Source organism: Microcebus murinus, chromosome 13 (assembly GCF_040939455.1).
Source record: "Microcebus murinus isolate Inina chromosome 13, M.murinus_Inina_mat1.0, whole genome shotgun sequence".
NCBI lineage: Eukaryota > Metazoa > Chordata > Mammalia > Primates > Cheirogaleidae > Microcebus > Microcebus murinus.
In genome coordinates this window covers 6,251,061-6,272,398 of record NC_134116.1, presented here as the reverse complement: position 1 = coordinate 6,272,398, position 21,338 = coordinate 6,251,061, and the positions used below count along the sequence as shown (strand labels likewise).

The window sequence follows — 21,338 nt, the reverse complement described above, 5'->3', positions numbered from 1 at the left end:
AACGTCCCCTTGGAAAACAGCCCCACTATGGCATGTGGTAGGTCAGTCCTCCTTTCTTGGGTGGATCTGGGGGTTTGTGAATTCGCCTAGTTTAACAAGCCCTACAGGGGCTCAGAATGCAGGGCAAGCAGGTGGGGGCTGCCCTGTGGGCCCCCATCCCCCCAGTCCTCCCACCCCTGCCGCGGCCCTGGGCCCCTTCCCCCGCACCCAGCAGCAGAGCCCCAAGGAAGGGTGCCAGGCAGCCGCAAGTTTGCAGAACGCAGGCTTGTGTCTGGGACGAGGAGCAGGCGGGGCCACCTACCGGATGGCTGCGCGGCGGGGTGCTTTGTGGGGACCCTGCACTGCAGAGACCCCGCGTGTCCACACAGACCAGCAGCGCTGGGTGCGGGTTTCGGGCTTCTCTGGGAGCCGTGGGATCTGAACGGTAGCTGGTGAGTGGGACACCTAGAATTTCTCAAGAACGTCTCCTCTTTCCAAACAGGAAACTTTTTCCGGTAAAGAGGAGCAGAGGGCCACGCTCGGAGCAGAGCACGGCGCAGCCAGGGAGGGGCCCGAGGCAGGTCCCCGAGCAGGAGCTGCCGGAACCACCCTCCCCCACCCTTAGGAATAAAGGCGTATATGCACACAGCTCGTGTCGTCAGCCCTTCCGCATAAAGGAGACGTGTCTCATTCACGTAATCTCAGGTGGAGTTGGTTTATTTAATGTCAAGCTAGAGAGTATGTGGGCTTCTTGAGTTTCTTCAAAAGAAACAAGAAACAAAAGAAAATATTGAGGTTGGAAATAAGAGCATCAAAAGATTCTGTTTGTCTATAAGAAACATAATCTCAGAGCTTATAAAGAATTCTGTCCATGGGGAGCAGAGTCTATGACGACCCAGAAGTCTCCCTGCCACTGCCGCACCCCACAGTACACACGTACATGCATGTGAAACGTACACACAGACTCTCGCAGCGTGGGAATGAGTACCAGGCTCGGGACGCAAGTCCGGCCAGGGTGCTGCAGGAGGTGGACGTTTGCTCCGAGTGTAGCCGACCCGCAGGGTTTCTGGGGGCGGGGGCGGGGCGGCAGTGGTGACCAGGACACATCTTTGAGCAAGTTTTCTTATGCAGACCTGTTCTGTGGACACACCGCAGCCTCTGCTTGCCCCTTGAGGTGACCAGGCTGTAAAGAGTTACGATAAAATGTGATTTTCCCATTGCTCCAGAAAGGCAGGTTTGGAGAAGTTTGTGAGTCACGCCTTAGAGAACTTCTGCCGGGTGGAGAACTTCTGCTCTGCGCGGTCCTTGCGATGGCTGGTTCTTTCTCAAAGGCCACTTCCACAGGCAGGGCAAATTGAATCAAACTATGCATTTTATTTGTCATCGCTGGCTGTGCGTCTTCTTAAGAGAGGACCAAGGGACCAGAATCCGAGAATGTTTGTGCTGGAACATTCCAGGCCTTCAGTCCAACCTAGGAAACTGAGGCAGAGAGGACACACGACTGGACAGTCACTGGGTAAATGCTGGCAGCGCAGGACGCAAATATTTCTGCTCCCAACGCTGTCCTGTGTCTACTGAACCACTCTCTGCAGCCCCTTCAACGATCCATGGGTATTTCAGCTAGTTTCCTCCTTTCTTTGTGCACTGGTGGATTTTATTTTATTTTTTTTACTCTAAAACACTTTTAGATTACTCTGTGGTCTGCAAGCCGTTTCTGTGCACATATGCGAGTCCTGAGAGCCACGCAGGGAAGTGGGCGCCACCTCCACTGTCCACAAGTGCATCCGGGGGCTCAGAGGTACTAGTGACCTGCTCACTGCCACTGTCCCATGGCCCACAATGGGCCTGGTGCTCTGGCCCTGGCCAGACCCTTCCTGCTGGATGTGGAAATAGTCACCAGCATCATTCTTTCTAAGCAGGACCTGTGGCGTGTGTCCCCAGGGGAAACTGACAGAGCACATCTGTCTGAGTCATAAGAAAATATAAAGGCATTGTTGACTGGACCACGTCCTCGCCTCACTCCATCCTGCTCACCTGGATCCCTGATTACATGACCTTCAAAGCGGAGAGTTTAATGAGTTAATAGTTTGGCCACATCAAAATGTCTCCTCTCTCAGGGACAGCACCAAAAACAGCTAAGGGAAAACTTCAGGTCTTGAGGTCAGTGAGAATTGTAAGGAGTTCAGCAGCCCCCCGAGTGCTGTAGGGGACACACAGTTGCTGCTCTTAGGAGGCTTGAAAGATAGTTGAGAACTAAATTTATGAGCAAAAACATAAATATTAATGTTAGCTAGCAAAAAGCAAGGGATGAATTCGCTTCCAGGCATGTCAAAGACAAGTCCCTGAGGGGGAGGGGAGTGAGCCTCCCACCGGCCCCAGCAGCGTCTGATCAGATGTGCGCTCCAGGGAGAAGAAACGGTGTCCCCAAAGGTGACCAGTGACTGTGGGCTCTGCCACCTAGGTGGGAATTGCACCCAGAGTGGTCCCCTACTGTGTATTAAGGGTTGGGAAAAATGCGGAGAAATGCTAATCTACTCTATATGATTTCAGTTTTTCTAAATTTATTGAGACTTGCTTCACACATGGCCAATTTGGGTAAATGATCCATTTGGAACTTGGGAGGAAGGTGCATTCTGCAGTTGTTGGGTGCAGTGTCCCACAAAGTCAATGAAGTCGAGTTATCCGTGTGGTTTACATCCTCTTTGCTGACCAAGTGTGGTCTGTTCCTTACCAAGAGAGGTGTCTTGAAGTCCCCGCTAAGACTGAGAGGGATTTATTCCTTTAGTTCTGTCAATTTTGTTTTATACACTTCAAAGCTGTTATTAGGTCATAAAGACTAAATTGTTGTATCTTTCTGGTGGACTTGAGCCTTTATCATTATGAAATGTTCCTCTTTATCTGTAGTATTTCTTCTTGCCTTAAATCTACTTTGTCTGATATTAGAATGGCCACACTAACTTTCTTTTGGTAAATATTTGCATGGTATGTCATTTTCTGTCCTGTTACTTTCAACTTTTCTGTAACATTATATTTAATGTCTATCTTTTTAGGCAACATATAGTAGGACTTGTTAAAAAATCCAGTCTTTTTGTCTTTTAATTCGAATATTTCATCCATTTACATTAGATGTAATTAGTGATATAGCTGGGTTTGTATCTGCTATCTTACTATTTGTTTCTACTTGTTTCACATACCTAAAGTATTTCTTTTCTCATTTTATTTGGAATAAGGATCTTTTTATTTCACTTTTTCTTTATTAATAGATTGTTATGTATTCATTTAATATTATTATAAAGGTTAATTTAGAGACAATATGCATCCTTAACTTATTATAGTCTAAAATTAGTACTTTTATCACTTCTTGAATAATGCAAGAAGAATATTAAACTCCATTTACTAACCACTTTTTGCATTATTTTATCACAAATTTTAATTCTACATATATTTTAAATGCCACAAAATATCATAATTAGTTTTAGGCAGCTAATATTCCTTTGGATTTACCCATATATCTACCCTTTCCTTTGTTCTTCATTCTATTGTGCATTTTAATGCTTCTGATTGGCAGTATATTTCTGTCACAAAACAATTCCTTTTAGTATTTAAGTCTGAGCCCATTGGGCAAATCCTCAGCTTTTTATTTTTCTGAAAATATCTTTTGTTTTATCTTCATGTTTTGAGGAATGTTTTCACTAGATACAGAACTCTAGATTAGCAGCTACTTTCAGTATTTCAAGGATGGTTTTCTATTGTCTTCTGAATCCCATCATATCTCTTGAGAAGTCTGCTGTCCCATCTGTGTTACTGTTGCTCTGTTCACAGTAATGTGTCTTTTTTGCCTATGGCTAATGTTAAGAATTTCTCTTTGCCTTTTCAACAGTTTTACAGCAATGTGCCTAGGTGTATTTTCATTGCATTTATCCTGCCTGGTGTCCATAGTGATATTTGAACTTGTGGCTTGATTCCTTTTGTACGTTTTGGAAAATTCTAGGCTGTCTTTTCAAATAATGATTCTGTGCCTTTTTTTCTCTCTCCTCTCTTCTCCAATTATGCATGTTAAATGTTATTACCATGTCCTGTGGTTTTTTTATTCTCTTTTTTATTTTCCATTCTTTACTCTCTTTGGCTTTAGTCTGGATGTTTTCTACTGAACTACATCCAGATCACTAATTCTCTATTCAGCAATGGTTAATTGTTTATTTAGTACTAAAGTTTTCATTACTATGCTTTTGAATCCTGGAATTTCCATTTGATTCTATTTTATGGGTTCCACTTCTCTGTGAAGTTCACTATTGTGTTGTCTATTTTATTGAAATATGTTACTCATAATTGTGTTTAATCTGTGTTTGATAACTCCAATATCTATATTACCCAGAGCTCTGTTTCTGTTGCCTGGACTCTTGGTATGAATGGTACTTTTTGACTGAATGCTGGACATTCTGTTATGAAAAATTTAGAGACTCTGGAAGTCCATTTGTTCTGACAGCTAGTTAGAATAAGAACAGATCATCCTAATTGAGTTGTGGTTTTTTTTGACACTGAGTTTCAGTTTTTATAACACCTGATCTATTTCTAGTTTTCCTTATTCCTACAGGAGTTCCAATTTAAAGCTCAGGGAATTTACCAGAGCCATTGAAATTCAACTTTTTTTTTTTTACACCATAAGACCACTTGAAAGCTTTCTTTATCTCCTCAACCTCTTGGTTACCTCTTTCTGCTCAACTTCTCTCAGGCTGCACACCTGAGGACTAAGACAATGCTTTAGGGGGACAAGCAGGTTGGATCGTTGGACTCACTACACTGCACATGCCTTCTTTCTGGGGTCTTGGCACCTCAAATCCTGGCAGCTTAAGAAACTCTTAACTCACAATTTTTTCTTCCCAGCCCTGGGAAATGGCTGAAAACCTCCTCCTGACTGCTTCTGCTAGCTACTCAACCACTCTAACGTGATGCATGAGAATTAGCAAGTGCCTTGAGGGGGTGACAGGCTCAGAATATAAAGCAATGCCAGTGAATTTCCTTCTCTCTGAGTCTTGACCCTGTAAGTCCTTCCTGTCTTGGCAGTTTTCCGGCATACACATTTGTATTTTATCCAGGTTTCCTAGTTGTCTTCAGTGGGGACTAGGATGCTATTTATTCCAGATTCTCATCTTAAGAATCACTGGTCTAATGGAAAAAGTTAAACAGCTACATCCTGACATCTGCAAGGAAGGCCAGATTTTGCCCCAGACAGGCAAAACAAGAGCTTCCTCATGTGGGGTTGGGGAGGAAACAGACTGGAACTGCCCAGAGGAAAGTGTGTTAGCCCACAGTGGGGAGTGCCACAGCAACAGCAGGAAGAGCAGAGGTGGTTTCAAAACACTTGCCGCCATTCCAGCTTGCATGGATCTGGTCAGTGCCAGCTAAAATCTAAGCACCAAAGGCAATGGTCAGCCATTTCCTGAACTCTGCAGTTTTAGAATTGAATGTTAATTTATTACAGACAGAGCAACAATATCACCAATATCATTCAATGGCTAAGGGCATGTGTACCAGCAACAGAACAGGAAGACCAAGGTAATGGAAGAACAGGATTGGAACCCGGACATGTCTAGACCCCAAACTACTTTGACAAAGTTCTTTGCAGAAAAACTGCTCAATACATCCACTATAAATGAATGAGAGAGAGATAGAGAGAGAGAGTGAGGGTGTGTGTGTGTGTGTGTGTGTGTGTGTGTGTGTGTGTGTGGCATTACCAGAAAAGGGCTCTACCAATGATGAGGAATTGGAACTTAGCACTGGAATCACAGAGAATTATACCTGCATGTTATTCTCTTCTTGCAGAGTAAGTCAGCTCTTAGTAAACCACACATGGCTCATTCTGTACTGTGGGCTTCCCAACCAATTGCTCTGTGGTTAGAAGCGCAAATTCTTGGGCTCTGCCCTGTGGCAGAGCCTACTCATCTGTGGTTCTCTGGGGGACTCTGGTGCCCACACAGATCGAGAGCCCTGGCCCCAGACTCTCAGGTTTCTATAGCATAAGACAAAGTGCTGATGCACAGTAGTATACTTGGACTGTTGCTCAGCTCCTTGCAGCCCTCACTCTGATCTATTACAGAGGCAGCACCAGGAGCCCCCAGTTGTGCTTACATGAACAGATTCCAATCCTGGGTCCATGAGAATCACATTTCAGAGGCCAAGGAAACCAAAGTATCTTCCAGCCCAACAGCAAGAGCAGTGAGAGACTTAAATCCCCAAGAAAGGGAAGGGAAACCTGGGAAAGTGCATAGTTTTTGAGGTGGTCGTTTACAGAGTCCACATAGCATGCTGAGATAGGTGGGATTTTAACCAAAGACACATCAGGATGCCTTTAGTTTATTCGCAAAAACATATCCTCTGCAGTTAAACCAACTCCAGCAGTTTCACCACCTGCCAAAAGATGCCACTCTTGTGTAGAGTCTACACCACAAGAATGTTGCAGGACTTGGTTGCCTTTTTGAGCTGCTCACTACAGCCTTCCCACAAAGAGGAGGGATTGAATGACACATTTCATCTTGTCTCTGACCTGCCCACGTCTTCTCCGAGTGGCTGGAACAGAGCCTTCACAGCCCCTGCAGGACCCACACCCAATGGCCCAACGTGACTTTGGCTCTGAGGACTTCCTCTACTTGGGCGCCCTCCTCAATTTTATTCCAAGTGTGAGTTTTCCTCTTCTGGGGTCTGTGCTGCTCCTGTGAGCTGCACTTTCTCCATGAATCTGTCTCTTGGTGCACCTGGCAATAACGTGCCTCTTTCCCCGGGGGTCAGCAGGCCAAGAGGCCTGCTATGCCAAGGCCTCTCTGAAAATAATCTCTTGTCCTTTTCTTTGGGAAGAGGGGCAGCTTCTGCTATGGTGGGCCCTATCTCTCCCTCTGCCTCGGCTAAAGGAACCAGCCCCAGGCCGTTTCCTGGACTGCCCCTCATTGTCTAAGGAGGCATTGCTCACAAGCTGGCTGGACACACAGTGGAGAGCATCTGTCCCCCTGCCACTTCCTCAGGTCCTGTGCCCTGCGACTCGTGCCTTCACTGCTGCACACAGAAGTTGTGCTGTGTCTGCTGCTACAGCACGCTGGGACTAATGCTCAGTTATACCACTGGCCAGGCGACCCGGGTACAGCTGGCCTCAGGTGTGACACCACTGCTGCCGCAGATAACCAGCTGGCCTTCAAATCCGTACCCTGGAAGTGCTCAGCAAAAGCTTTCTGTCCAGGGCCAGATGGAACCCACTCAGGCTTCGCAGGTACTTGGTCTCTGTTGCAGCTGAACCCTGAGAGGGCCGTGCAAAGCAGTCGCGGGCAGCGCAGAGAGAGCGTGCCAGTAAGCTGCATTTACAACAATGGGCGGGGCGCTTCCACTTCCACTAGAACTTTCTCGGACTAAGGAAACTTTCCATGTGTGCGCTGTCCACCCAGGAACCAGAGCCTCCGGGAGCACTTGAGCATTTGAATCCTGAAGAATTGAATCCATTTTATTTCAATTTAAATTTGAATTAAATATAAGAAGCCGATGCGGCCAGTGGGCCCATGTTGGCAGCACACTCAGAGCGGAGGTGCCCTGGGGCTGCAGCTGGGGTGGGGTCCAGGCGCCCAGCCCCCAGGTCCATGCCCTGCACCACCGCCCCACCCTCGCCACTCCCTTTAAGACTCACAGATTTCCTCCTTGTGATGGACTAAACAGCCGCATCATTTTATGGGAAAGAGAAAAATTTCATTTGAGTCTTTAAAAGGCTAAAAGTTACACGTCCAGAAAACACTTTTACAAAAAGACATTACCTTTTAAGTGGTCAAATGGAGTTTAAAAATATTTGTAAGAAAATGTTTTCCTGCTAACAATCCCACACGATGTTTTTCAACTCAGAAAGCACCTTCACGCCTGGTTTCCAACTCACCGATAACAGAGCTTCACAGACAGTGACCGTGGCCGTGGCCGGGCTCACAGCTGTGTGCTCCCAGCTCCACCGGGAGCTCTGTGGGACCCCGGTGTCTCCCCTAAAATTAGAGGCAATGGCACTCAGCTCACCCGGTGGCATGAGGATTGCTTCGGACTGTGAAAATAGGAATACCAAGTTTGAGGACATCGTGGGGATGATTAGTAACAACAGACATACTCGCCAACATGGAGAGCCAACCATGTGCCAGGTGCCACCCAAGGTTCTGACTTGGGTCAACACGTCTTGCCTGCTCCATGGTCGCAGCCCATGGCAGTGGGGACACACAACCATCACCTGTTGTCATCATTCACTCCTTATGGCCCCGAGGGACACACGGTCATTTCCTGGATGCATCAGGGTCCTGCAGAGAAACAGAGCAACAGGATATGCCCCTACACACACACACACACACACACACACACACACACACACAGGATATGCCCCTACACACACACACACACACACACACAGGATATGCTCCTACACACACACACACACACACACAGGATATGCCCCTACACACACACACACACACACACACAGGATATGCCCCTACACACACACACACACACACACACACACACACAGGATATGCCCCTACACACACACACACACACACACACACAGGATATGCCCCTACACACACACACACACACACACAGGATATGCTCCTACACACACACACACACACACACACACACAGGATATGCCCCTACACACACACACACACACACACACACAGGATATGCCCCTACACACACACACACACACACACAGGATATGCCCCTACACACACACACACACACACACACACACAGGATATGCCCCTACACACACACACACACACACACAGGATATGCTCCTACACACACACACACACACACACACACACAGGATATGCCCCTACACACACACACACACACACACACACACACACAGGATATGCCCCTACACACACACACACACACACACAGGATATGCTCCTACACACACACACACACACACAGGATATGCCCCTACACACACACACACACACACACACAGGATATGCCCCTACACACACACACACACACACACACACACACACAGGATATGCCCCTACACACACACACACACACACACACAGGATATGCCCCTACACACACACACACACACACACACACACACAGGATATGCTCCTACACACACACACACACACACACAGGATATGCCCCTACACACACACACACACACACACACAGGATATGCCCCTACACACACACACACACACACACACACAGGATATGCCCCTACACACACACACACACACACACACACACACACACGGAGGGGCCAGGTGTGGGGAACTGGCATGCGGTGTGCAGGCTGGCGGGCCGGCACTGGGAGGACAGGCCGCCAGCCCGGCCCCTGGGCACAGCTGCTGGGGCAGTTCTGTGCAGTGGTCTCTGGAGGTAGAATCCCCCATTGGGGGACTTCGGTCTATTCTTAAGGCTTTCAGAAATTGGATGCCCCCCGCAGCCGAGGACGGTCTACTGTACTCTCACAATCCTGAATTAGTGTTCGTCTCACCAGAAATGCACCTCACAGCCACAGCCAGCTGGGCTTTGAACACTGACCAAATATCTGGGTGCGGTGGGCCAGCGAAGTGGACACAGAGTTAGCCGTCACATCACCCTGCCGCGTCCCCCGTGCAGCAGCTGGGGCTCGGCGGGAGGCCGCGGTCTGCGGATGGACGGAGGGAGCCGAGTCTGGCCCGAGCCGTGGCTCCTGGCGGGCCTCAATCACTGTCCTGCACTGCCTCTCCATGGCCCGGCTCAGAATGACAAGCACCTGCCCGTGGGAAGTTCACGCTCCGCGAGCGTCCACACCAGCTTGTGCTGGCCACGGCCCACCTGCGCAGGTGGCCGCCAGCTCTCCACAGACCCACGTCCCTGCATCCAGCCCCTTCACCCCAGCTCGCCTGTGGGCCCTGCGACCCCTCCCCTGCAGGTGGGACCAGTGCAGAGACGCGGCGGCACACGCTGTCCCAGTGGCCCAGGCGCTGTGGCCACAGGGAAGCTGTGGGGTGGGCACAGCGGGCAGAGCTGGCGAAGAAGGCTCTTCGAGGCTTTTGTCTGGAGACAAAGACCTTGAGTTTGGAGTCAGGCCAGGGTTGGAGACCTTCTCACCTGTCAGGATCCGTGTGACGTGCACAGGTCATTCGTGCCGTCTGCATCTGCAAAATGAGCAACTGCAGAGTGGTGGGGGAACCCGGAGGTGCATTTAGAGCATTTCACACGACACTGCGCCTAGAAAACACACGTGGCAACAGGCGTCACCACCCATGGCTCTGGCCCCTGCCGCTGTCAGCCAAGACACTACAGCTGGAACACAGAGCAATAAGGGACCTGAAAACCTCCTGGGCCTCCCCCGGGGCTCAGAGGACAGTGGTCACGGAAGGGCCTGGGGAAGCCTGGAGTGGGTTTGGACCGGCCTCTGGGACGCTTGAGGATGCTGGCAGCACAGCGGGTGTGTGGGGGACATGCCCACCCCGATTCCCATCAGCCGTTTCCCTGTGTTTCACGTAGTAACACATTTCTTCAGTTTTGTGTAGAGCACTCTGCAGCCACAGGTTTAAGATCCCCCATTCTGGCCAGTTGACCCCTCAAGAGTTCTGGGGCCAATCCCAGGGAAGGCCTTACTTTGCCGCGGTCCACACTCACTCCTTCTACTCCCCTCCCTGACCCACGCGAGGGGCTGGCAGAGGGGTGCAGCCCCCACCGGCCTCCCCACTGGCTGGCGCCAGCTGCCCACACTCCCGTCCTCCCAGGGCAGCCACGGGACCCTCCCAGGGCAGCCAACCAGCCCTTAGGGACTCTGCACTCTCAGTCCACGACTCCACACCACTGCCCAAGGTGTGCGCAGCGACACATCTGTGATGGGAGACTCCAGCCGTCGTGGGCTCCCTGCCACTCACTGTCCACGCAGCTGGGTCTGCTCTCGGTGGATGCACCTTCAGCCCAGTGCCCTGGAAACGGGAGGGTTCATGGTTACTGAAGTAAATGAACTGAACTCCAGTCTCCAAGGAGCCTGTGAGGTCATGGGACTGGCCCCGACAGCAAGGGGGCTGGAGGAGAGGCTGGCGTGTGTGAGGACGCGCACCCCGCCGGCGCGCACCCTCCCGGGTTTCCGCACCACGCACGCTCGAACTGCAGCCAAGCGGCCCTGCCCTCCAGCAGTGTGCACCCTTCCCACCCCGCAGAGACAGGGGGACCCAGAAGTGCTTCCAACTGGGCTAGCCCATGCCCTGTTCCTATGGGACACCCAAGTGCTATAAAGACATTTACTTCTGGTGAAAGCAACCGTTTCTGGCCAACTACACAGCAGCTGCAATGGTGTGCTGAGTCTTGCAAGACAAAACTTGACAGAAAGTCAGTGGGATGTCGGGCAGGGCCATACGGAGGCAGGCGGGTCTGGGGCAGAGTGGGGACGCTCAGGGGTGTCGCGGTTCTCACTTGGCTGAACCACAGCAACCCAGGACAGACCCAAAGGGAAGCCACTATTGCCGATGGCACCGTTTGGCTCCATCCCAGCAACCTGGATCGGGGTGGGGGACCAGGACGCCCCCGTGGTCGCAGCTGCTGTCACTACTGCACCTGGAATTGGAAGAATGGACACTCATGCAGAAAAATTCATATCTAAACAATGGTGCTTTCCAGCAAAACAGCAGAAAGGTGACAACAGAGCCTCTTCCTCCCCTTCTATGAAGAGAGTGTGTGCAAGTACATGCCGCTGGCATCGGGGTCTAGGTGTAAGGAGATCTTGCAGGCGTGCTTTGCAGTTCTCCATCTTCCCTAAAGGGAAGAGCTCTTCACTAAAGGGAGAGCAGAGTGAAGGTTGAGAGAACCAATCCATGGCATCGACCACAGAATGTGGAATTTAAACGACTGGATGCATTCGAGGCTGTCCTGGCAATTAGCTCTGATGGACTTTTCAAGGTGGAGAGGACAGTTTGGAGTTGTGGCCAGGATGCACCCGGGAAGCTGCAGGAACACAGGTGAGCACCACACTGTCACAGCTTTGGGGGCAATGATGCCATGCCACTCACCACTGGGAAATGCTCTCCACGCGTCTCACGTTTTTGTCATCCTGTGAAGGGAGTCACTGAGGTCTGTTTTGTTCAGAGCTGCCTTTTCAAGGATCTCTGAAAGCAAACCACCTTGCAAGGTCAAGCCTTCCTCCGTGGCTAAAGATTCAAGGTTGCTCTCCTGCAAAGCAGACCCCGCAGCATGTGCAGGTGCCTCCAGCCCGTCCTGTGGCCCGGTGGAAACTAGGCTCTGCAGGTCCTCCGGCTGATGTTGCTGCCGTAACAAACTGTCCTCCCTCTCTGAGCCCAGAGTCTCATGTCTCCTCCCAGCACCCACAAGACTGTGGCAGGCATGTTGTGAGATTACCAGCAGGGTGACACTTCAGAGCTGTCTCAGGCCTTCTCGCCCTCTCAGGGGCCGTCTCACATGAGTGAGTGCTCGCTGGCGAAAGGGGCCCGCTCCTCCCTCTGCATCCGGGCCTCCCACCAGAGGAGGGGCTGGGGCACTCTCCCCAGACTCCAGGGTCCCGTCCTGCTCCCACAGCTCAGAGCTCAAACCTCCTTTCCTCGCTCTTCAACAGTTAGGAGTCATAGATAAAAAGTGCCCAGATCCTAGGATTTCATGCATCTTTGTTGTTTGTTTAACTCATAGAAAGCACAGGCTGCAAGGAGCCCAGACTGCTGCTCTCGCTATTCCAACCCCCCACAGGCCACCCCAATCTGCTTTCGCCACTGCCAGGCTATCCCAGAACCCTTCTCCCCACTCCAGCCCCGCCAGTCCCCCAGAGCCAGGCCCATGCAGCCCAGCACCTGGTGCCCACCCCCGTGCAGTGCCACCGCGCAGACCTGGGCCCATGACCGCCTCCTCAAGCGGCAAGTCCCTCGCAGGTGGGGCCGGGCCTGTTCACCCTCAAACCCCCGGAAGCCCAGGACATGGAGTGGATTTGAAGTGCGAACAGCCCTGTGACCTGTGGGTAAGTTATTACATGTCTACAAGCCTCAGCTTCTCTTAATATGTAAAATAAAATATGAAAATGAAAATGTGTAAATTACATCCATAGATATTTGTTGATTTGTTAATTTAGGATAGTTGGTTTCCACAAATGCAATCCTGGCCAGAGCCCGGGAAAGGTGACCCGTCTGAAGGGCGTGTTCTCCGCCCGGTCCCAGCCTCCCCGCGCCTCCCTGGGGAGCTGCCACAGGCCGGTGAGCGCGCCTGCAGGGCGGAGGCAGGGGCTGGGCCCTTCGGTCCCTCAGCTGTCCCGGATTCCGCCAGCACGAGTGCTGTCCCTGCAGGACGGCCCTGCCCGCCGCCCCGCAGGGCTGTCACCCCCTGGGAACGGCCCACGGGCCTAGTCCAGGGCTGTACCTGGGGCCTCACCCCTAGCTAAGCATTTCTGTGTCTTTTCACAGACACGAGAATGACCAATGACAGCAGGTTTTAGCCTTGGGATTTTTAAAAGTAGGTAACTATTCCGAAATCTTACTTCCTTGCTCCCCCGCCCTGGCGCGCGGCGTGTCCTGCCGGAGGCGCCCGTGAGCCGTGGACTGCCGGCAGCAAACCGCGGGGCAGGTGCGGCCGCCGCGCAGCAGTCTAATCTCTGCTTCGTCATCACTTAGCACTTGACTAGTACGTTGACTTACCAAGCTTCACGATCTTCCTTCTATTTTTAAATGCTTGATTTATGCCTTTCACTTGGATCTTATTCAACTAAAAATGTACTGTGTGTTCAGCTGAAAAAGAGTAAACATTTTCCATGGCTATGGCAATATGTTTGCACAGACCTCAATTACAAAATTAACAGGGCAGATTTTGTTGTCTTTGTTGAGCCAAAGAGATTACAATAAAAACCTCTAATGAAAGGAGACATGAGAAATAAAACCTAAAGACAATACTAAACAAGAACAGCTTATTTATTTACCAAATTTGATTTACTAGCCAGCTGTGTTGCTTCAGTTTTACAATTCAACAAGCAAGAATGTCCGTCCTAAGTCGTGGCAAAACTCCCAAGTCCTGGGTCAAAGCAAAGGGCAGAGGGGCGGGGAGAGGGTGGGGGCAGAGGGAGTGGCGGGAGGAGGCATCACCGGCCCAGTCCCCGCTACCCCACCCCCGAGATTCCCCGCGAGGCCTCGTGAGGCCGTGGCAGGCGCGCTGTCCAAGGCCTGCCCCGCGCCTGCCTCGTGGGTGGGCAGCAGCGGCGTGGCTGCCCACGGCCTGCACTGGAAGCCGCGCGAGGCCAGGCTGGCGGCGCTGCCCTCGTGCTGGGCGCCCCGGCAGAGCCCTGGAGCTGCACCACGGCCGGAGCAACGGCTCTGGAACAGGCGCTTTCTGCCCAGGTCAAGGCAGATGGGCCCGCTCCCGTGCGGCCCATGCCTGGAGCCGGCCGGCCAAGGCAGGAGACCATGCCAGGGCCCTGTCTGGACAACTGGAAAGAGAAACTTGATCCAAAACAACTCTCCCTCGAGCAGACCCCAGCCAGCTCCCAAGCCCTCCCTGCCCAGGCCTGGCGTGGGCTTCCCTCTGTCCTGTAGAGTCCAGTTTGGGCGAGAGTCCTGCCAAGTCGGGCTGGTGAGGATGCCGGCCCTGGGCTCCACCCTCCCGGCCGGCCGCGCGCCGGCAGCCCTAGCAATGGCCCTGTCAGGCCGGCTGGGCCAGAGCTCTCCACTGATGCTTCCTCTTGGTGACTTCCCGGCCCGGACCCCACTCACCTTGCTGGAGGTACATCCACTCCCCCGACAGCAAGGCCCTGTGGCCGGTCCTTTCTGCCTCTGCTGTCTTCACGTAGCTGCTGGCTTTCCTGGCGTCCCCTGGCTTGGCCACCCTCCCTCCAGTCTCCGTGCCCCTGTCTGTGTCTCTTCAGAGGAAACTGTCCTTGGATTGAGGGCACCCCAGACTGCCCAGGGTGATCTCTTCATCTGAAGAACCCTGACTTAATCGCACCGCACAGAGCTTTTATCCAAAAGAGGCCACGCCTACAGGCTCCAGGGATGTGCTGTGGCTGTATGTTTTGGGGGCCACATTCAACACACCGCAGACCCAAACACGAGAGACTCACGCATTCCAGCAACCAGAGCATTATTGCTGGGTCATGTCAGCTCGATCCAGCTCTCCGGGACACTGAGCCACCGCCGAGCTCTGATGGCAGCTGCCACCCGGGAGCTCTTGCACCCAGGGAAGAGAGGTCAGCGGGCACCCAGGAGAGCAGACCTGCCTGGCAGCCAGAGGCAGGGCAGCCGGCACACAGCGTGGGGGCGTGTGCGGGCCCGGACAACCGTGTGGTGTGCTCTCGTTCCCTCGCCAGTCGGACACGCGAGTGTGGTCGCCCTGGCCTGAGAAGGGCGTGGTCACCTGGACCTTAGGCCCCGAGCGAAGGTTGGGCCAATGCCCGGCAGAGGCAATGCTGTAGCAGGGACTTTGGAACGGACGTGGCAGGACGTCTGGTCTTGGCAGGGCTACAGCTCCCTCCACCACCGCCCCCGGCCTGACACACCCCTCTGGGGAACAGCCCTTGAGACGCGCCCCTCCCTGGCCGGGACCCCCAGGGAGGCTCACACCAGGAACGCTCCTCCAGCTGCTGCCACAGGGGCCGCTGACTGCAGGCCAGCTGTCCTCTGACACTGTCGTCCACCCCGATCCTCGCAGATTCTCGCCCAGGCCCCGCTCCTCAACAGATCGTTGCACACCGTCTCATGTTTTCTGGAGAACCCCTTGGCACTGGGACACAGAGCACAGAGCTCTGGGCCAAGGACCCTGGATGATGTGCCCTGGCAACCACAACCCCCATCTCGGAGGTGAGCACTGGTGTCCGAGCGCTGGTGTCCGAGCGGCTGGTGTCTGTCCAAGCGCTGGTGTCCGAGCGGCCAGTGTCCGAGCAGGCTGGTGTCTGTCCGAGTGGCTGGTGTCCGAGTGGCTGGTGTCCGAGCAGCTGGTATCCAAGCGGCCGGTGTCCCAGTGGCTGGTGTCCGAGCAGCTGGTGTCTGAGCGGCTGGTATCCAAACAGTCTGGTGTCCGAGTGGCTGGTGTCTGTCCGAGTGGCTGGTGTCCAAGCGGCTGGTGTCTGAGCGGCCAGTGTCCAAGCAGGCTGGTGTCTGACCGAGTGGCCGGTGTCTGTCCGAGCGTCTGGTGTCCGAGCATCTGGTGTCCGAGTGTCCGGTGTCCAAGCGTCCGGTGTCCGAGCATCTGGTGTCCGAGCGTCTGGTGTCCAAGCGTCCGGTGTCCGAGCATCTGGTGTCCGAGCGTCTGGTGTCCGAGCCTCTGGTGTCCGAGCGTCCGGTGTCCAAGCGGCTGGTATCCAAGTGGCCGGTGTCCGAGCGGCCTGTGTCCGAACGGCCGGTGTCCAAGCGGCCAGTGTCCAAGTGGCCTGTGTCCTAGTGGCTGGTGTCCAAGCAGTCTGGTATCCAAGCATCCGGTGTCCGAGTGGCTGGTGTCTGTCCAAATGGCTGGTGTCTGTCCGAGTGGCTGGTGCCTGTCCGAGTGGCTGGTGTCCGAGTGGCCGGTGTCCGAGCAGCCAGTGTCCAAGCAGGCTGGTGTCCGAGCATCCCGTATCCATCTGACCGGCTGGTGTCTGTCCGAGCAGCTGGTATCCAAACAGCTGGTGTCTGAGCAGGTTGGTGTCCGAGCGGCTGTTGTCTGTCCGAGCAGCTGGTGTCCGAGCGGCTGGTGTCCGAGCAGGCCTGCCAGCCACTGCGCCTGCACTGCCCCATCTTTCTTGTATAGCCCTGGTTCCCCTGTTCTATGTGGCCAACTCAGTGCTGAGTAGTGACAGCAGCAACAGTGACTTTCTGGGGACAGAATGAACCGTACTGCAGAGCTCCAGAGATCCTGGCACAAAAGGCCACACAGTGGCATGAAATACTGCAAAGGACGCCAAGATAAAGCAGGCAAGCTAACGACAGGGGAGGTGACACGGCAGCGTGGACAAGGCCAGCAGCTATATCCTCCTTTGGAAAAGAGGCAAGGTTTCTGTCCCCTCTTCAAAGGAAATTAATAAAAATATTTACAGATTATTACCAAAAAAAATTAGCTCCTGCAGTGATGATTTAAAATAAATTGTGAGAACCCCTGGGCGGCGTAGCTGGAGCAGCCCTGGTGATGGTGGAAGTGGACGGGCACGGCAGGGGTGTCGCCGCCTAGCGCCCCGGATCCCAGATGGCTTCAGGTAAGCCCCATCCCAAATTGCAACGCTAAGTGACAATCGGAGGGAATTTAACTTTGAGGACTAAACTTATCTTATCCTGATACCTAATCTTTTAAATTTTTAAAAACCAAAGCAAATATGGCCGGGCGTGGTGGCTCACACCTGTAATCCTAGCACTCTGGGAGACCGAGGCGGGCAGATTGCTTGAGGTCTGGAGTTCGAAACCAGCCTGAGCAAGAGCGAGACCCATCTCTACTATAAATAGAAAGAAATTAATTGGCCAACTAATGTATATATATATAAAATTAGCCGGGCATGGTGGCACATGCCTATAGTCCCAGCTACTCGGAAGGCTGAGGCAGCAGGATTGCTTGAGCCCAGGACTTTGAGGTTGCTGTGAGCTAGGCTGACGCCACGGCACTCACTCTAGCCTGGGCAACAGAGCGAGACTCTGTCTCAAAAAAAAAAAAAAAAAAAAAACCAATGCAAATAAAAATCCTCTTCTGAGGATAGGATGTTGGTCTAATATATTTTTTCTAATAATCTGCAAATATTTTTGTTAATTTTCTCTGAAGAGGGGACAGAAACCTTGCCTCTTTTACAAAAGAGGGTGTAGCTGCTGGCTTTGTCCACACTGCTGTGTTATCGCCCTGTCATTAGTGTGCCTGCTTTATCTCTGCGTCCTTGTGCAATATTTCATGCCACCGTGTGACCTTTTGTGCCAGGATCTCTGGGGCTCTTTAGTACAGGTTCATTCAGTCCCCAGAGAGTCACTGTTGCTGCTGTCACTACTCAGCACTGAGTTGGCCACATAAAACAGGGGAACCAGGGCTATACAAGAAAGTGTTCAACTTCTCTCATGTGAAAGAAACCGAGAGGCAGTCCAGCCACACTGATCTGGTTGCTCCAGGGTCAGTAGAAGCCCAGGCTCCTTGTCTCAGGAAGCCCAGGCTTCCCTTTCTTAGAGTGGCCGCCCAGGCTTCAGCCTCACTCACATCCGCATTCCAAGCAGCAGGAAAGATGAACAGAGAGGGAAGAGCAGGCCCCACCCTTTAAAGAAATTCCTACACGAAGTATCAAATTTCAACTTGCTGGCCAGTCATGTACAAATATCTAGATGTGAGAGATGAGAAAAAAATCTTTCATTTGGGCCCGTTGCTGTCCCAAATAAATGCAGGGAGGGTTCTGCTACAGAAGGAGGGATACCAGCATCCTCTACTGCAGATTGGCAAGGCCTGGGTCTGAGGCTTGTCCCTGACACCCTTTAACTCCACCCACCACAGATGCCAGGAGAGACAGAGAGAAGAGCAGGTGCAGGGAGGGGTGGGGAGGGGAAGAGGGTCCCTCAAATGTCCACTGGTCTCATCTTCTGTGGAAAGGAAATGTGGTTCCAGCCACAATCATGAGCCACACGTGTCATTTTAAATTTTCTAGTAGCCACATTTTTAAAAAGTAAAAAGAAACAGCAGAAATTTATTTTAATATTTTATTTAACATATTTCTAAAAGGTCACCATTTCAACAAGTAATCATTATAAGAAATTGGTTAGTAAGATATTTTGCTTTTTTGCTTTACTAAGCTTTTGACATCGGGCCTGTCTGGGCTGGCTGGTGGCCGGCGTGCAGGCAGCGGCTTCCGTGGGCCACGCAGGTCCAGGCCGCCAGAAAATCCACTTTGCTTGGAATATTTTTAAATAAGTTTTAAAACTATTTTTCCAAGTCTCTTAAGTGTTTAAGTCTAGCTTAAAAAAAAGTGACACATATCATTTTTACCAACAAAATCACATAACAATAAAATCACATCTGTGAACATTCATTTTCAAAATGTTTTCTCCACAGACACGCTTCCTTTGAACAGTAGCTACTTCCTCATTCACTGTCAAAACATCATTAGTGAGGTTCTGCCTGGCCGGGGCCGACTGAGTGTTTTAATATTTTGAAAATATTAATATTTGCTCAGTAGCTTACTATTGGTTGCATTTATCATCACAGAGAAGACTGACAAATTTAGGGCATTTATTCTTCTGTCAAATAAAAGCCTCGCTATAGCCCAGCGCTGCCCGCCCTGCGGCGCTCGCGGGAGTCGGCCCGCCCGCCACGGAGGAGCTCCAGAACCCGCCCGCGTCCTCACAAATGTCGCAGAGACCCGGGCAGCTGAAACAGGATGTGGACCCTGGGCTCCCACGCAGGATGGACACGGCCGTAGGAAATGTCACTCTCACTCTCAAAGTCAGAACAACCTAGATAATCTGTACAATTGCAGCTTTTAAAGCCCTTCAGAGAGCCGAGACTGGGAAGAGCCCGTGAGCCGGGATCCCCGGGTTGGCAGCCTCCCCCGAGACTGCGGGCCCAGGCGGGAGAAGAGGAAGCTTCCAGGGCCAGAACAAGAAGAGAGTAGGTAAACTCTGACAAACGTGTGAAGGCTGAGTGTGGCCGCGTGAGAGCTCCTGATGCCTGTGCATGAGGGCTGCGGGCTCCGGCCACCACCGAGATCTTATGGGCCTTCACCAGGTGCCCTTGAGAAGACTGCACGCAGGACAGCTGAGACACCTCCTAGACACAGCAAGAGGCCGCCCAGCGATGAGGACAGGGCAGGGAATGCGAGACCCCTCAAGAAACTCTGCAGAGAGACGGAGCGGGGCTCCCTCGGGTGCAGGCCTCCCTCGGGTGCAGGCACACGGCGCCTGCTGTGGTCTGGGGGCAGGGACAGCGGCTGAAAGAAACTGAGACAGGAAAGTGAAAATCAAATGAAATGAAAAATCAAATGAAATCAAATCTAATGAAAATCAAACAGGAAGCTACCCCATAGACAGGGCAGCGACTAAGTCCCAGAGCAACAGAAAGCAGCCTCTTGTGAGTCCCTGGGGTCTATTTTATACCTTCTCTGTAATTTTATGTTACGTGGAGGGAGGATTACTCATAAGATTCCTGGGAGAGGGTTGGGGAGTGGAGTCGAGGGTCCTTCCCCTATTGAGCCATATGGGGTAATGTCCAGGAGTCACCATGGCATTTGCCGTGGTGCTGGTGGGAGATTTTTTAGCAACTAATGAATTATAAGCAGCATATCATGAGCAGTGAGGGCAAGCTGCGGTTGGTTTTGATCGCCATCTTGGTTCTAGCTGGTTTTGGCCAGATTCTCCACTATCTCTTGTTATATCAGAGACCTTGGTTAGGGTCTTGACTCTTCATCAAGCAGGGCCTGCTGGTTCCCTATCTCAAGCCATGAAGACACTCCACAGTCTGCACTGAGTACAAAGCAGAAGGCATTTACCACCAGGGCAGGGACAGGAGGGCAGAGGGCTCCCCTGGGCAGATGCAAGGAGCAAGATGACACCCAGGGATAAGGCAATGGAACTGAGACACTACACACACCATGAGCCCACGAAAGGGACAGTTCTGGTCCAGCCCTCAAGTAATTTGAAGCCCAGGATAAACTGAATCTTACTAAGTTAATAATAAAGCCCAAGTGCAGCTCAACTACAGAGTAGGTTGACCCAATTCACTACAATATAGCCTGACAGAAGAGGCCCTATTCTAGGTGTACTGTTTACTTCTATTTCTACTACTCTTATGCACACAGACAAATTGACTTCCGGCAGCCAATGGAAAACTATAAGACATACCAAAAAGCATGACAATGTTACCCACCATCAAGACAGAAAATAGCCAATAGAACCCAACTTAGAAATGACACAGATATTGAAATTTCAGGAAAAAACTTTAAAATAAATACAATTAGCATGTTAAATAGTCTAGAAAAAAAGGCAGACAATATTCATGGACAGAACCAAGTGGAAATGCTAGAAATGAAAAACATGACATCAGAGAAGGGTTCTCTTTGTGGGCTGTCTGCAGCCTGGAGACAGCACAGGAGAGAATTGGTGGCCTTGAAGCCATGTGAATAGAAATCATCCAAACTGTGGTGGGGGGAGGACAGAGTTGTGTGGTGAATATTAACTATCTAGCGCACATGTTATTGGAGTACCAGAAGTATAAGAGAAATAAACTGGGATATCAAAATAGCTGAAAAAATAATGGGCAAGGACTTTGAAAAAATAAGAGAACCAAGAATCCAAGAAACTTGGCAAACTCAGAGTAGGAGAATATGAGGGAAACCACTCCAAGTCACGTCATGATCCCACTGCTGGAAACCACACACAGAGTAAATCCTGAAGATGGCCAGAAGAGAAAAACATAGTGCATACAAA

The 21,338-nt window shown here is 51.7% G+C and overlaps 1 protein-coding gene across 2 annotated transcripts in view; it reads left to right on the top strand.

Annotated features, from left to right (window-relative positions):
• Window positions 1-627, top strand: part of SPACA7 (sperm acrosome associated 7) — a 41,429-nt gene extending 40,802 nt beyond the window's left edge. For both annotated transcript variants that reach the window (XM_012752039.3, XM_012752038.3), the window contains one exon: window positions 482-627. In XM_012752039.3, the coding sequence (XP_012607493.1) occupies window positions 482-498 (17 nt within the window). In that variant the 3' untranslated portion in view covers window positions 499-627. The remainder of the gene's footprint in view (window positions 1-481) is intronic.
• Window positions 628-21,338: the final 20,711 nt, after the last annotated feature.